This window comes from Cadophora gregata (genome assembly GCF_030347475.1).
Source record: "Cadophora gregata isolate MNR1 chromosome Unknown scaffold_16, whole genome shotgun sequence".
NCBI lineage: Eukaryota > Fungi > Ascomycota > Leotiomycetes > Helotiales > Ploettnerulaceae > Cadophora > Cadophora gregata.
The window spans coordinates 670,656-687,127 of record NW_026695939.1 but is presented as its reverse complement, the minus strand read 5'-3'; the positions used below and the strand labels follow the sequence as shown (position 1 = coordinate 687,127).

The 16,472-nt window shown below is 49.4% G+C and overlaps 4 protein-coding genes across 4 annotated transcripts; 2 read left to right on the top strand and 2 right to left on the bottom strand.

Annotated features, from left to right (window-relative positions):
• Nucleotides 1-126: 126 nt before the first annotated feature.
• ONS95_005482 (uncharacterized protein) lies at nt 127-486 on the bottom strand (the record flags this gene model as incomplete). The annotated part of the gene is made up of 1 exon (XM_058498891.1): nt 127-486. The coding sequence occupies one exon, from the start codon at nt 484-486 to the stop codon at nt 127-129; it is 360 nt and encodes a 119-aa protein (XP_058351158.1).
• Nucleotides 487-7,410: 6,924 nt separating this feature from the next.
• On the top strand, nt 7,411-8,230 carry ONS95_005481 (uncharacterized protein; the record flags this gene model as incomplete). Its single annotated transcript, XM_058498890.1, has 4 exons — nt 7,411-7,767; nt 7,828-7,875; nt 8,018-8,050; nt 8,108-8,230. The coding sequence occupies 4 exons, from the start codon at nt 7,411-7,413 to the stop codon at nt 8,228-8,230; spliced, it is 561 nt and encodes a 186-aa protein (XP_058351157.1).
• A 2,607-nt stretch (nt 8,231-10,837) lies between these two features.
• ONS95_005480 (uncharacterized protein) lies at nt 10,838-13,267 on the top strand. The gene is made up of 3 exons (XM_058498889.1): nt 10,838-11,637; nt 11,692-12,129; nt 12,181-13,267. Exons 1-3 carry the CDS (start codon nt 11,523-11,525, stop codon nt 12,999-13,001), a joined length of 1,374 nt encoding a protein of 457 aa, XP_058351156.1. The 5' UTR covers nt 10,838-11,522; the 3' UTR covers nt 13,002-13,267.
• A 365-nt stretch (nt 13,268-13,632) lies between these two features.
• Nucleotides 13,633-16,456, bottom strand: DCW1_5 (hydrolase 76 protein). Its single transcript, XM_058498888.1, has 2 exons — nt 14,820-16,456; nt 13,633-14,770 (listed from the first exon to the last, which is right to left on the bottom strand). Exons 1-2 carry the CDS (start codon nt 15,603-15,605, stop codon nt 14,099-14,101), a joined length of 1,458 nt encoding a protein of 485 aa, XP_058351155.1. The 5' UTR covers nt 15,606-16,456; the 3' UTR covers nt 13,633-14,098.
• Between the last annotated feature and the right edge of the window lie 16 nt (nt 16,457-16,472).

Below are 16,472 nucleotides of genomic sequence, written 5' to 3'. Positions count from 1 at the left end.
CGAAACCTCGCTTACGGAGCTGTTTGGGCTTCCAAGCAATCGGCTCCGACAAGCTGAGGCACGAGCTCTGCGACTATTCAAGGGCTCTATCTGATGGAGCCTCGATCTGTGCGACTCATTGGGTTACTAAACTCCATCAATCCACAGCTGCACGATTGACACCGTGGTAAGATGTTGCGGCGGCGCCTCTATCAACTTGATAGTGACGCTTGTGGGCCTTGGGCTGGGTCGCCCAGGCTGAGAGGCGCCTGTGAGTGGCCACTTTTCGCGTCCGTTTCGCACTTGGGACCGACTCGAAGCACAGTAGAAACATCGGGATAAGAATAGGACGGGATGGGATGGGATATATGGGATGGGATAGGGCGAGAAACGAGAGAGACTTTCTGCAGGGCATCGTTGGACTTGGAAGAGGCCGCCAACCGTCAATATGCTCATCAATATGGCGAGCATTCGGTTTGAACTGACAAGCGAGAGTTTGCACAACATCTCGAACGTAATATCTCGGATGTCTAAATCGGGCCTGCCTGTCTTCTAATGATGCCAATACTGGAATCTGTCTTGTAAATGTATTGAGATAAAGCTCATATTGAACCACTGTTCTTAATTGAGACTCGAATGCTTGTTCCCCATCGATCGAGGCCCACTCTGAATCCACTTGGAGAGAATTCGCATCGCTCGTACTCGCCACAATGAGTTATATGTATGAATCAGCATCAAGATTGTTGATTATTGAGGGGTTCGAATTATGTCTTGAAGCCTAAATGCATCCGCTTCGCTACTGCCGATACCGCTGATACCGACCTGTGTCATGATACAATGATGCCCTGCGCTTTCTGAGTTCGGATTATTGTCTTTGAATATTGGGGTGCATGATTGTGGGGAAGCCAGCCTAGCCAAGAAAACAGCAATTTGAGAACGCTGCCACCAACGTGTGTGGCAACTTGCAAGTCATCTTCGTCTCAACTTTCGCCTGGTCACCATCACTGTCGAACCAGCGACTGAAGAAACACAGTGGTGTAGGAGCAGGTGGAGGCGGGGGCGGTTGAGATTGCTGGTCATTCGGAAGGGAGAAGAACCGTTCATCGACTTCAACACAGGCATTCCTTCCCATACTTGGCCGCAAATCAGGTCAGGCCATCCCAGTGGTCTCGCTTGTGCTCCGTACAATCATAAACACCACTTTTCTGCAGCAGCCTTACGATTCTCGGTGCCGATTCCTTGCCTCGTCAGCCCTCCTCGCTCGTATGCACGCTCTTCAGAATGGTCGTGGCGATCTGCCATCCGATCCCGTCGTCTCTTGTTCTGCTGGAAATCAAGGGTCCCCATTGAGTCGCCGCTGACTTAGTTGGGACGTGGCGCGGATTTATCAGCTCTCAAACGCAGAACGTTCGGGTACCGTCTCGACCGAACATCACCAGGGGCCACACCCAATTTCAGCGTACATGGCATGAGGATCGACTCTTTACCGCTGTCACAGATTTCACAAACCCTCGGTATCGACAAGAGCTGAATGACGAATTGTGAGGGGCAGCAGGGTTCTGTCTATGCGCTGTGTTTGATCCGATCTTGAGTGTGTTGCGTAGGTGGCCGAGGGCTTGTTTACATCTCAGTTTCTCTCGTGTCCCAATTGGTGCGGGCGATTTCTCCTTCCGCGCATATCTTTTCTGGTGATCTCGAGGTTTGAATCCTCCACAGTTTGCAAAGTGGTTATCAATAGAATGTGATTGTTTCGAAGTTGCCCATTCGTCCGACCTTCTGTTTCTCTGTCCTCCCGGGAGTTCCCCTATCCGGGCAGGCTGACAAGAAGAGAGCATGTTTGGTGTCCCTGCTTGAGTATCGCGAAACGCTATCTGTCATCACGTGTAGGTTGTGAGTTTCCTGCCTACATGTGACTGTTTCTCAAACGTGTTCGTTGACCTTGGGTTCTTTGGCAGTTGGCGGTGAGTCGAGGGGCACGACGGTGTTGTTTGTTTACGAAGATTTAGAGTGTAACGCGAGTCGCCTTTTGCTGTAGATCGCGTTTCTCGCGGAATGACTTCACAGACCATCACCTTACTAGACTTGCGAGTCCGTTGATCTCGTGGGTCGAGGCGAGCACAGCTTCGAGGGTGGTTGATTCCTCTTTCGATACAACTGAACAAAATCATACTTTTCTTTGACTTTTGATGGCCAAAGTATGTGTGGACAGGCAAGAATCCGAAGTTTTAGATTCTTGCAATAGTCAAGTGTTCCCAGGAAAAGTCAAAGCATTGTTCTTGCTGGCCCATCATCCGGAGACATCACGTCTGGAAGTCCAGATGGCAAGCCACGAAGAAACCTTTTCGTCGCAAACGAGGATGTTCCTCTCTCTCGTGTTGCAAATTCTTCCGGAAACGACGAGAGTCACTGTCGAGCTACCTATGTATAGCACTCTACTGCTTCTCAGCTCATCTTCGTCTGTGCTCCGATTGGAAAAAGTGTTCTTTTCTCGTTTGATTTCAATCTATACGATACCTGTGATTCACTAAAGGATTAGCATGTTACAGTTCGCTTCGCAATCAGAGAACTATCGTATCCGAATTCTAAGATTTAGGTCGATCCTGGTCGAGTTGACTTGCTCACTCAGAGAGCAGGAGAGTTGGGTTTGTGGACATCCAAGCGGAACTTTGGTGTTGAAGGCACAAATTTCGAGGAATTTGCCTTCATATTATGGAGAGAAAGACTCTGTTTTCCATCAGCTAAACATCATTCCAAATGCCAGTGTTTGAAATCGCAAGCAGGAAGAATTTGGACAAGCCATTTTCAGCCTGGTTTAGAGGTTGACACGGTGGTTTCGAGTTCAGTAGCCGGAGCCTGCCGCGCAAGGGTGTTTCTTTTTATGTCCCATCAACCCGTCACGACATCCCGTTTCAACTGTAAGCGCCACGCAATAAACAAAACCGAAGGAAAACGGCCCAAACCTTCAGAGGACAGGGGAGATCAAACGGCCATACTGCACCTGCAGGCTTCGGCCTGTCTGCACCTTACATAGCGGAGTTCGAAGACCCTCCTGTTGTTTTCAGCAATAACCAGGACATGCTTGTGTGAAACATCGGGAGGATGTCGATGTTTAAGCTCAACAGACGAACCTTCGCCAAAAAACCTTAAACGCTCATCCTCGGGCTGCCAGCCGAATTTGGAATTTCTCGCGCTTTCGGGATCCTAACTGTCACGGACCAAGCCAGTACAGTACAGGGGGTTCCTCGGGCCGGGGAGGTTTACTGACCCAAACGTGTGTCCAACGATTGATATTGAAAAAGACAGAGATGGCTGGCCAAGAAAGAAGGATGACGCGCTAAGAAGTAATTTACGCTGAGAGAGAAAATCCCACGCCATGCTTTGTTCGATAGAGTCTGTCGAAAATGTGTGTCAATTTTGGAACTGGTTATCGGGCAATGCAAGGGAATCGGTACTCGCATTTCCACGGCGATGAAGTTTCTGCAGCTTCGGGCCGCAGAGTTACATGAGTGCTGGTATCTTACTGTATTTAGATATCTTGGTATCTGGATCCCATGTTTCTAACGCCCTTTCCACATATCAGTCAGCGACGGCTTGTTGGTCTACCAGTGAATTCTGCCTGGCCAACGTGTGCGCTTCCTCGTCTCCAATTTTGACCCTGGAAGAAATCTTGTTAAGGTACTCTGCGGCTACAAGCAGACGTTGGGACTGGTGATCCTGCTGGTTTGGGACCGATGTGATTGACGGATGCTCATGGCATGATGTCGAGAGGAAGAATACCTTGGTACACCACACTTCCCGAGTCTTCAACGGTGATCACTGCACTGCACTGCACTGCACTCCACTGCACTGCACTGCATGGCCTGCATGCATGGACACCTACCTAGACAGACAGGAAGGAGCTATGCAGGCAAGCGTTCGAGACCATCGAGTTGAAAATAGCATCACACAACGCCGTATTGTGATTTGATTGCTCACCCAGAGAGAATTCAAGAAACCGTAATCAGTCTTTCGTGGGCTCTGCTCTGCGTAGCTGCATCCCGCCACGCGTATTTTCCTAGACCGCATTTATCTCATTGCCTCTCTGCCTGCGCCAGCCTGAACTGTATTTGTTTCTGTCAGCATTCAAGGAGGTCCGTCCGCACAGAGGTACTGTTTCCAGGCTGTACAGGTACTTCGAAGGATTCAAAGCAAAGCGCTTAATGTTCATGCACATCACATCCCGGATTTCCCCAAGACCCCAGGACCGTTGGCTCGTTGTTTACTGTATTCCTAACAGCAAGCCCCCCCTCTTAACAGAACACTGAACAGTCAGCACGGCAATGCGCCACCGAAGGCACATGTGCATGTTGGCATTAAGAGTCAATTTCAATCTTGGTCCCAAGACAGAAATCGTCATCTCGCTCACGGTCTGTACCAGTCGCGGTAGCAGTTGCAGTCACAGCCACCGTCGGATCACGTCTAAATGCAGATATCAGATTCCAGATCGGATCCCCATCTCAATGCACGCCCCGCGTATCACGCGATTACAAGCAATTTGGCAATACTCTAGCGGACAAGCCGCCGCAAAAAGGCTCGAAGATCAGAGCAGCGGCCAACAGGAGCGTTCTACAAATTGACCCTCCTCGCGATGGGAACGACTAGCGGATGACGATGTCGATGTCGATGTCGATATCGATATCGATGTCACGGAGCTGGGGCGAAGTCTGGAGAGCAAGGATAACGACCACCACTGGCTAGGTAGGTAGCTTTACAGTACAGTACAGGCTGCTTGTAACATAAGGTAAATTATATTATATTAATGACTACAGGGCTGGGACTTACCCCGCGATTTGCTAAGTTAGGTCAGAAAACAGGGCGTTGAGGTGGACTACTCCGGTGGGCGATGGTGGCGGCCCTGAATTGGCCCCGGCCCCCCGCCTACGCCTCACACCCGACGCTCCCCAGGCTCCCTTCCCTACTGTACTGTAGCACCTACCTACCTACCTACCTACCTTAGCCTACTGGCATCCGATCCTAAGGTAAGGCAAGGCAAGGCGAGACAAGGTAGGGTAAGGTAAGGTAAGGTATCCATCCTTCTTTCAACCCGTCCGGGGCGACACTTGGCTGCATGTTAACCACCACAGCAAGCATTCCAGTCATCTGCGCGTCTTTTCGGAGCTATCAGGATTTGGCCACACTGGCCTCTTCGCTGCCAATCAAGGGGCCTACAGGCGTCTGGGGATACGCTCCCTCCATGCATGCACGATGTTCGAGGAAAAGGAAACGCACAAGCACAAGCACAAGCACGAGCAAAAGCTACCGGCGGGCATGAAAACCAGGCTTGGCTTGACTAGTCCTGGTCTGCTCTGCTGCTTGTTGCTCTGCCCTACCACCAATTCTCCAACCAACCGATTATGCCTGCAGTTCCCTGCGTTGGCCCTGTCCCATGGTGGCCTCCAGGTTGTTGTTCGTTCATTTCATTTCATGCTAGGCCCAGAACTCCCTAGCTGTCCAACAGTCCAACTGTCCAACTGTACCAATACTTACTTTTTGCTTCCTTCCTCCCTCCCTCCCTCCCTCCCTCCATCCAACATTCATAGGCGACTCGAGCCGGGCTCGTAATTTACAGCGTCGACATGGACATGCCACATACGGCCACCTGCTTCCCACCGCACTGACAATGCAGGAAATTGCAGATGCACCGATGCACCGATGCACCGATGCAGCACCAGCCCGAGTTCATGGGGTCGCCGTCGACCACCATCCGTACCTTTAGTACCTTGCCCAGCCGCTCTGCCCCGTCCCAGCTGGATGGCTTCTGGTGAGGCAGGTGCACAGTACGTACAACAGTGCGCTGGTGAACTTCCAGTAGTAGTGTCTTCTCCCCTGCGGCACGATGCGGTGTTGCAGTCGTCCCTCTTTTGTGGTTCCAGTACTGTACCTATGTGGTTCGTGTGCTTTGCCGCGTGCGATATTGTCCGGCTGCTCGTTTAGAGTAGCTGGACATGGAGATTAGTTTCAAGCGGCTATCTTACCCCCCACCCCCCTGAGAAGTGAGCATTGATCAGTGGAATAATGAGCATTGAGCAACAGGAGGAGCGTGAGCCTGGTTCTGAGCTTGGGTCCTGGCCCTTGTTTTCTTAAACAATGCCAAAGCTCGGAGAAACATGAGCTTAAATTGTCCTCCTCGGACAGTCCCCTCTTTTTTCACAGTCCCATTTGGGCTGTCCACACCCGCCACTACTGGCAGCTAGCTGATGTACGGGAAAGTACTTCATGCCTTTTTCTTGACTCCTGTCCTGGCTTGCCTCTACGGCAGCACACGCCTGAATTGGTGCTTAAACGCAGGCTTGGGACGGGCGATCCTCACTGGAGAACCAACAGATGCCACCCACACCTCGACTATCCACTCCCTTCTGCTTCCCGTAGGTGCGGTTACGGTCGCAATCGCCTGAATTTACAGCCGGACAAACAGTTCGGTGTTCCCACACCCTTGTCCGCTACGAAAATGAGGACAGTATTCATACTTCAAGCTATCAGACGCAGGAAGTACTGTACCATCAGAGTAGTCCTCAAGGGACCAGCGTCCAGCTAAGAGCCGTGCAGCGATTCAGACACCTGGAAGGCAATCAGATTCGCTAGAAAACATCTCCGTACATGTACTTGAAAGAACTTATGATCCAGCTAATAGCAAGCTGAACTAGAATGCAGAGCCAGTTCAACCCCGCAGAACGATGTGCTTACTACAGCGATGACAGTCCAAAAAACCATACTCTACTGGTGGGCAGCATGCAAGCCTTGTCCATAACGCGTCTAGGGGTCAATGGCAAGCCACATGCCCCCAGTACCAAGTCCCTGTCCTCTCCTGGGCTTTCCTGCCGCTCGAGGTCACTGCAAGTACCGTGGGCCGGATCGAGACAGGCATTAATTAGCTATTTGCGCCATCTTCCTTCCCTGCAACTCTTTTTCAATGACATCTCTTTCGAGCCAACTGCATGTACTGACGGCGTACTCTACTTAAGGCCGCTAGTTGCCCTGAAGTCATCAGATCACTGGAGTACTTTAGATCCTTCCATCTCGTATGCGCAGACAGCTTTTCCACGTATTCGTACGGAAACTGAACATTTCCTTCACTTCACTTCTGGCTCCTCGCGGGTACTTCAAGCGCAGTTTTGCCTTCTCACAACATCACCGGTCTGCGGCAAGATATGCAGCAAAGGGGTGTTAGCCTCGTTGACTACATATACTTGATTTGAAGTACCGAGTGATTCGCAGTACATCAGATCTGAAGTATCTTTGTACCTACACCCCAGCAACCTGAGCAAGGCGATTCCAGCCACACGCGATCAGGCCGACTAGAGTTTACCCACAACAACTGAGCCTTCTCCCCAACCCTAATTTCTTTCCACTCCATTAGCAGGCAACTGCGCAAAACTGTCTCCTCTGTCGCCAATGTCGAAACGAGCAGACCGTACTGAAATCGAAGCCTCTACAGGATCATCGCCATCACAATCACGTCCGACTGCCGACTCTACAGTAAAGTCAGAAACTTCACCAACGCGGAAAAGACGCGCTTCTGGAACAGGTACAGGAACAACATCAGCATTAGCATCAGCCACCATGTCAGCTTCATCTAGTTCAGCAGCAGCGCCGGCGGCAGCTGCAAAGGATGAGCCCAGTATGACCGAATCACCTATGGGTCCTCCTCCGACCAAGAAGAGCAGAACCAACACTCCTTGGACTCCAGCCGAGGAGCAGAGGTTGAAGACCATGAGGGACGCAGGTAACAGTTGGGCAGACATTGCAAAGGTTTGAACGTTACCGATCTCCATCTGTCGGAAAGTGTGCTGATGTTTGGGAAACTCTAAGACATTTCCACTTCGAACCGAAGGCAGCGTAAAGAAGCATTGGTACAAGGTACATCTCCCCATTCGGCCGTAGCCACTTTTCCTCGCTTCCACTCCCGCTCGTTGGCGCTGGATATTAGGACTGTAGATGTTGGAAGTAAAGATGTTGTTCTGGAAGTGCCGCAGAAAAGCATTGACTAACAGGGCTATAGGATATGCATTATGCAGAATTCGCGGAAGACGAGGTATGTCTGTTGTTGTTGCATGTATGACTTACGTGTCTGATGTTTGGGTAGAGCCAGGCCCTTCTCAATGCCATCAAAGAGTACGAGACGAACAAGTGGAAAGAGATTGGCAAGAAAGTTGGCAAGCCTGCCAAAGCATGCGAGCAGTACGCAAAAGAGCATTTTGGTGGCAAGATATAAACCCTGCTGGAGGACAGACGACCTTTTGAACTCCTCCGGCCTCGACTCACTTTAAACCCCTAGCATTTCAACCTCATCTCAACCTTATCCGAGACTTCATGGAGTCTTCTCTTTCTCTTCCTTGCATACAACACTCAGGGCATTATGCGGCCGCATTTGGCTGGCGCAGGCGGATACTTCAGTTCTTTTGGTCTGGCGTCGACAAGTCTCTTTGCGCTCGTCCTTCTGATTCCAAAACGTCTCTGAGACGATTTCTTCTTCGATTCTATGGTGGAATGTTTACGGGTTGCGCCTTAGGATTTTAGGGATAACATGGCCATTTTCTGTTCTGAATCTGGCTAGGGCAGCCGGGGCAGGAAAGGAGTATGTACGACTTTTACTTCCTGGTTCTGAGATGGACTTATAGGAGTGGGATGGGGACTCGATTTGAATCGATTGCTTTGATCTGATTGACGAGGGCCGGACTGGACTTGGCTGTGATTGGACTTTGATACGATAGGGGACGAAATACCCAATGGATTAAAATGCGAATGCGTGCGGGAATGATACCTTGGAAGCTTAAATCAATGATTTGCAAATCGGGTGTGGCTTCACTCCACCGTATAATTTCGAGCGAGCAGGTGGTAACTCTTCATTGGCATGTAGCAGATGCGCAAGTGAGCAAGGGAGGATTTCCAGAAAATACTTACAAAGTACTTGACTCCAAGGTCGACTTACAGAACGACTTACAGCTGTTTGTTGAGCTCGGAACCGGAACTCGGTATCTGCTGTGCACGCTTATCCCAAAAGTTACAACCGCCAGGATCTAGGATCATTGACCCAGGCAAAGCATATCGTATCACACCCCCTATCTCCCATCTCATCTCATCACATTACATCTCCGCCCCAGCCCAGCCCACCCCATCGCATCTCGTCACATCGCGTTGCAGCGCAGCGCAGCATAGCACTAGGAACCTGCGACATCTCGGTTCTTGTCCGGGACTTGTTGGAGCTCCTCTGTACGTAAATGATACCCTTCGATGCTACTTAGATACGACTACCCCTGGCCTACCGAGCCCTACCTACACTCACCTCGCTTGCAGAGGTATGATAGTACAAGGAACTCGATCGGTTCGGTACACGTGTACTGGAGGTTCGGTTCGAATTCCATGATTCGGCTTCTTGCAGGATCTAGCATGGCTAGAGCATATTTATCTTGTGCTATCAGACAAGTCTTGCTGCCTGCCTATCTGTGTCTTTCCGGCAACATGTTTAGAAGCAGAGGCAGTAGATCTCTGGAGCGGGGAGAAACTTCTCCATGGATGGATGATTGATGGATGAATGGTGATCTGACATCTTGGACGACTGATCGATCGCCTGGGTCGTCGCAAAAACTTACTTGCATGTATCGTGCGGAGGTCACCACGACTTTTCTGCACAGTTTTCTGCAAGCTGCAAGGTCGTCTTGAAATGAAGTTTGTTCGTGCAGAAAGTTGTGGGGTTGCCGACTTGCTTTTTTGGTCGTGGCATACCCGAAGAAAGGTGTTGATGCTGGAGTGTGGGGTACAGTAGGGAAATGCCCGAGATCTGTGCCAAGGGGAGATACCTTAAAGGAAAAGGCAGGTTCCGACCCACCGTGAGAGGGGCACTTTCCTAGAATAATAATCATATCACTGTTATAAAATTCTAGTAACTGTCAATTGACAGTCAATTGATAGTGATAAGAAATTCTTAGCAGTCGAGAGGTCGTTATTTCAGGAAAATGCAACTCCCACGGTGGGTCGGAACCTGCTTTCTCCTGTAAGGTAGATTGCTTGGAGACATTTTTTTTCGGAGATTTGAAATGTTGGTGGAGAAGATGTCACGAGAGAGATGAGAGGGAAGGTGGAGTTGGATTGAGGGCTGTATTTCGCGAGACTTCGGGAGAGGGGTGGTGTTTTGATTGTAATGATATGAGAAGGATTTTTTGGTCGCTAAGACAGATAAAACACATGTGGAATGTATTTGGATGTTGCTGAACCAGCGGTGATGAGCAGAAATTATGTTTATTAAATACTAGAAACACAGGAACAGAGTTGTCGTCATAAACATATATGATTGACAAAATATGAGAGCGGATGCTCAACACTGGCTGAATATACCGCTGCTCATCCAGTTTCTTCCGCTGTTGCAGAACACCAGATTTGTTGTCTGATTAGGCTCGTGATGTCGCATTAGAACAAGAATAACGTTAAGCTTAAAGTTTAACAGCAAAGGATATCAAGACCCACGATCTTCGTGATTTGGCTGCGACGCGAAGATTTCTTCGTATCGCACCCACCTGGAGACAAGTAGATGATGTTTGGTGTCGCTTTTTCTTGGGGGTGAGCCAGAATGCTGCATTTGCGCACCCACCCACCATCATCCAGTGCAGGGAGTTCATATCTCCACCAAATACGAAGAGATCGGCATCGCTCTCCGCACTTGTTCTGTTGCTGCTTTAAGGACCATTTGGCCGCGACATGCGCTACATACTTCGCGGGTTAGAAGCAGAACAATAATAGGTTTCATGTCAGGGGTAATCAAGTCCTTACTGGTCAGAACCATTTCTAGCTCGCTCTCCATCCTTTTTGGTGATGCTGCTAGACACGGAAGGGTTAGTGAGCTGCGCCGTCCTTTGTCAGTTACGCCAAGCGGCGGGCGATGCAATGCAATACAGCAAATGTTGGTCCACCACTCGTTTTTGCCCCTGTGCTGTGCTGTCTTGTGCATGCTGTGCTTTGCTTGTCGGGCGGGCCTGTTCGCCTCCGTGAAAGTCTCTCCATCATCTCCAATCCAGTTTCTCGCTCTCTTTCTTCTCCAGTTCATCCCACTCGACAACCACGACAACATCGACAATCGATTCGTTTCGACTCGACTCATCGCTCGGACATCTTGTCCAATTCCCCTCGCTGGACCCTCACTTTCGCTATAGAATATTTGCACGGCATCAACACTTAAGCATTTTCATTCAACCCTTTCGCCCAAACTGTTTTAAGGAGAGACAAGAAGTCACGATCAAAGCAAGCAACAGGACGACTCGTCCAATAAAGATCGGCCTCGTCTCCTACGCCCCTTCCTAGACTCCTTCAATCAGGATCTGATTCACTTTCCTATTTGTTCCCAGGAAAGCCTCAGCCTGCGCCTTCCCGTTGAAAGAATTGCGGCAAGGGAATCCTTCGACTTCTGCTTCTTATTTGTTTGAATCGAAGCCCAACGGTCGCGTCGCCAATAATCATTCGACTCGATCGCCATTTCTATTTGTTCTCCAGCATTTTTTGTGTCAATATACATAATGGTTCGAACTTCGACTCTTGTGGCCGTTTTGGCCTCAGCCTCAACGGTTTTTGCTGCTGCTCCTAGCTGTGGTTTGGATAAGAAGTGTCCCTCGGATACTCCTTGCTGTTCGCGTAAGTCAATATCAAACTTTAATTTATTAAATTTCATACTAACATTGTAAATAGAATACGGATCATGCGGTGTTGGAGCATATTGTTTGGGAGGTTGTGATCCTCGATCGTCATTCAAACTCGACTCTTGCGCACCCGCACCCGTCTGCCAGAGCAAGGTCCACACATTCGAGAACCTGGACATGGTCCAGCCCAACACCAAGTACCTTGGAGATGCCACAAAGGCGGATTGGGTATCCAGCGGAGAGCCCATTTCGTACCAGAATAATGTTCTCTTGACCATGCCCCCGGACAGTGTTGGAACGTTGCTCGCAAGTACTACGTACATGTGGTACGGAAACGTGAAGGCAAAGTTCAAGACTAGCAGAGGCGCTGGTGTGGTCACTGCATTTATTTTGCTCTCTGATGTCAAGGACGAAATTGATTATGAGTTTGTTGGTGTTGATTTGGAGAATGCTCAATCCAACTTCTACTTCCAGGGTATCCCAGATTGTGAGTACTTAATGTTCATGCTTATTCTGAAAGTATACTAATTTTAGACAGACGTCAATGGTGCCAACATTTCTCTCTCGGATACTTTCGACAATTACCATACCTATGAAATCAACTGGACTCCAGATATCGTCGAATGGAAGATTGATGGACAGGTCGGCCGTACTCTCAAGAAAGCCGATACCTGGAACGCCACTTCCAACCAGTGGAAGTACCCACAAACACCTGCTCGTGTTCAACTTTCTCTATGGCCCGGTGGACTTCCAACCAACGGCAAGGGAACGATTGACTGGGCTGGAGGACTTGTTGATTTCGACAACAATGTTGACATCAAGACCAACGGATATTACTACGCAACTTTTGAATCTGTGACCATGGAATGCTACAATGCTACCTCAGCCCCAGGAACCAACAACGGTGTCTCATATACTTATAACGGATACGCTGGTACCAATGATACCGTCGTTGATGGAAAGAAACCCACAGTCCTTGGTTCTTTCCAAGCAAATGGAGAGAACATGGATCTCGGCAAGCCATCAGGAACATCTGCAGCAGCCAAGCCCACAGTCACAGCTGAGTCTGTTCCAGGTGTGTCGGGAGGTGATCCAGCAGGTGTCGACACCCATTCCTCTCCATCTTCCAGCGCCGCTGGTATTGACCCTGCAAGCACGTCCACCAGCGACTCTGGATCTGGTTCAACCGATTCCGGGAGCAGTGGCTCAGGCTCCGGTGGATTCACTCAAGGAAGCGGAAGCAGCGCATCGGGCTCCGATACCACGAAGAGCGGTGCTGATAAAGTTGGCCAAGAAAAGGTGCTGAAAGGCAGCCTCTTCGCAGGAATCGTTGCAGTTATTGCAGTGATGGCTATATAAATCGAACTGTATCTGGATTGATCTGGGTCTGGGTTTGACTGCTGCATTTTCGAAGGGTTGGAGCATTGCGTTTCCTTTTGCTGTGACTTGGCTGTGGTCGTTTCAAAGATATCTTAATGGCGTTGGCCGTTCACTCCTTGGATAACAGTAGGGACGAATAAGTCCTGAATAAGAGAGTCGTTTCTTGTATATAGGTTTCTGGATGAAGGTTGTAGTGGTAGAGCGGAAAGACTTGAATGAATGCTTGGATATCAAAATTGCCATTTCCATACTTTTGGTGCTACGGAAGACTTTCAATCGACTTTATTTGGTTTGCTGTTTGTGTCTAGGACGTTTTACTTGGGATTTCAGTGGACTCTCCGACACTTTGACAGCAAATAGTCTCCCAGCATTCGTCCTAGTCATGCCACTCTCCTCCATGACGCTTATACGTAGGTTTCGGGCTATGGTTCGCCCAAACCTCTACATCATGTTTTACTTCCACCTCCTCTCTTTGTCCATTCAACAGCAAACACCTCCAACATCTGACAACAGTTGGACATAGTCTATTTTCACTTACTCCTCCTTTTCTTTTTTGGTCCACTTTCACTATCCCTCACACCAAGGATTAGACATATTCTTTCACTTGCAGAGCTAGGATGAAGCGTTGTATTTTGGTCTCTCTATCGGGCAGTCAAAAACATGAATGGACAGGTGGGGCTGAGGATACGGCTGGAAATGGGATATATCCAACTCTCTCTGATCCAGCAATCCATTCATTAGGACTGAGAACTACCTCTGGGGTTGGCAAAACTTGTTATTGGACAAGATCAGGTACAAGAGCATATCTACTCCACATGCTGCTAGATGGCGAAGAAGAAGAATTCTTGACAGCGTCCTTTGTGTAATTTATGGATATCAAACCCTATGATCCAGCCAATTTACAGTACATCAAATGGTTAAGACACTGACTGGTGCAAGACACCCTTACTACCAACTATGCACAACCTCTTCTTATAACGCCACGCCAAACCCTATGCTTAAGAACAGCGATGCTGGAAATGCTCGACAAGAAAATCCACACGGAGAAACCAGAATACCCAAGATTCTACCACAACTTAACTCTCCAAAACCATGATGATGCTCCCTCCGATCACACTGCCCACAATCCCGATGGTCACGAAACTCGCCGCAATGGTATCTTTCGTCGTAATCTTGATCTCCTTGACCTCATACCCTCCAGGCTTGCTGATTCCAGCGGATGCATCGCCTACGCTGGTACCACCAGTGGTGTTTGTCACGGGTGCGAAGCTGGGAAGAGAGTCATCTTGAACAGATCCTCCTGAAGATCCAGTATTTCCTCCCGAGTTTGAGGTCCCACCAGTCGATCCACCTGTACTGACAGCCTTTCTAGGGATCTGAACCATGGCGCTCTGCAAAATTCCCAGAGCACTCATCTGTTGTCCTACACCAGTGGTTCCATCATAGGCAGCACCAGTCGTCCATTTGAACCCACAGGTCTTGCCGTCTGGTCCGCCCGAGCATTGCAAACCGGCGGCTTTGGCCGAGGATGCGAGGAGTGGTGCGATGGTGGGTGCGGTGAAGGGGGCGAGGATGGAGGTGCTGGCGAGCCAGGATGAGAAGAAGGCTTTGAATGAGGACTGGTCGATGTTGCAGTTGTTGCCGTTCTCGCAGGCTTGTTCGATCATTACGTTGTCTTTGAAGAAGACTTGACTGCTGCGGTTGAGGATTCCGGAGACGCGGTCGCCCCAGAGAGAGGAGCCATCTGTCTGTGAAGATGTTAGTGTATGTGGTTCACATATTCGTGGATACACTTACCAAGTTATAGAGGTTTGCTGCTCCATGCAAGTAGATTCCTGCATTGTATGTCCATTGTAAGCGATCGATGGTTGTGCAGTTCGTTTTGTCTTGTGCTCCGTCGTAGATATTGAACTTATCATCTATCAGGCCGATAGAAGCTTCCCAATCCCATACTTTAGAAGCCCAGTTTGCATATGTCTGATTTCCGGTGTATCTCGCCAGCCTAGCACCCAAGTTGAAGAAGCAGCCATTGGCGATACTGTTCTTGTAGTTGAAACCGTTGTTGAATGGGAAAATCTGCCATCTCAGACCCCCACCGCAGGTTGAAGTGTCCCACCGCGAAGCCATCTCATTAAAGACTGCTTGAGCCAAGGCAACCCATTGTGGTTGGTCCGGTGGAGGATTGGGGAAATTTGTTTCTGCTGCTAACATAGCTGCCATAGCCCAGAACCCTTGATCGTCGTTTCCTTCGGTTTTGGTCTGGTTGGGAGGCATGAAGTCTTGCTCTGGGCCTGTCTGGAATAGCATGCCTTCCGATACTAAGCTGTTGTATGTCGTGTCGCCCGTATACCTCCAGTAATCTATCAGCGTCATGAACATCCCACCCGTTTCCCACCAGAAATGTGGCGGAGGTAATAGCCCTGGTATTTGGCCCTTTGAAAAGTTAGCACCAAGAAGTATGAATGATATGTCGAAATAATGATATATCATTCCAATACACAAATAAATTGTTCGCCATCGAAGGTCTAGATGTTCGGGACAAACGTACAGTTTCGTTTCCGTGGTAAAATGTGAGCAGACCATGCGCCGCTGTACTTGCAGCTGATTTTATGGAGGCTAGAAGAATACGATGGTCAGACTTCACACTTCTGATCATGTTCGTATCGCTGGACCTTACCGGACGATGTTGGGTCTACTGTGATCGCGGCTGCGGACTGAACTAACAGCGACCGCCATACTAAGTTTTGAATGCGCATTATGAAATTATGAAAGTCGATAGTATAGAAAGAAAGAATGAGCAAGCAAAGCTCTGGATATTTGTTAATAAGGAGCCGCCAGGGTCGTCGAGGAAAGATATTTGAGGTCGTTGAAATCGCACAAAAGAGTGAAGAATTAGCTAGAGGCCTGTCAAAGGTTCTGATGGAAGTAAGAACAAGGTCGCGCAGCGAAAGAATGAATGGAATGATTGTGAGTAGAAACAAAGGACAATTGGTCGCCCGCCCAAATGGAGTTGGAGATGTCAAAGGAGCAAACTCTACAGGAAGAAGAGACGATGGTACCCTCGACTTGGGGAGTTTCCAAAGTGGGGCAGCACAGCCGAAGATCAGAGGAAATCGTAACCGCGCATCCCAGCCCACCACAGGATACAGCTGGGAGAATCGAAACGGCCTGGACCTTTCTCAATGAAATCCTATCATTTGGAGAAGCTCACTGGTTGGATTCGGCTCCTTGGGGGCTGTGGTGAGGCCAGCACAAGCTTTGAAACTCCTAGAGTCTCGGTCTGGGCGGTCTGATACACGGCCCTCGGACCATATTTTCGGCCTGCCAGCCCATCCTGTGTCATGATCCGCCGGATGCCGTGCATCTCGTGCCCGTACTCCAAGACTATGAATAGTAGGCGAAGAGATGAGTGGTTCAGATAGTCATCGACGCAAAGCTTGTAGGAAAGCT

Coding starts and splice junctions, on each gene's coding strand:
- DCW1_5 (XM_058498888.1), bottom strand. CDS start 15,605: ATGGTCTGCTCACATTTTACCACGGAAACGAAACTGTACGTTTGTCCC. Junction 14,771..14,819: donor CAGCAAACCTCTATAACTTG/GTAAGTGTATCC, acceptor ACATCTTCACAG/ACAGATGGCTCCTCTCTCTG.
- ONS95_005480 (XM_058498889.1), top strand. CDS start 11,523: ATGGTTCGAACTTCGACTCTTGTGGCCGTTTTGGCCTCAGCCTCAACG. Junction 11,638..11,691: donor GGATACTCCTTGCTGTTCGC/GTAAGTCAATAT, acceptor CATTGTAAATAG/AATACGGATCATGCGGTGTT. Junction 12,130..12,180: donor CTTCCAGGGTATCCCAGATT/GTGAGTACTTAA, acceptor AATTTTAGACAG/ACGTCAATGGTGCCAACATT.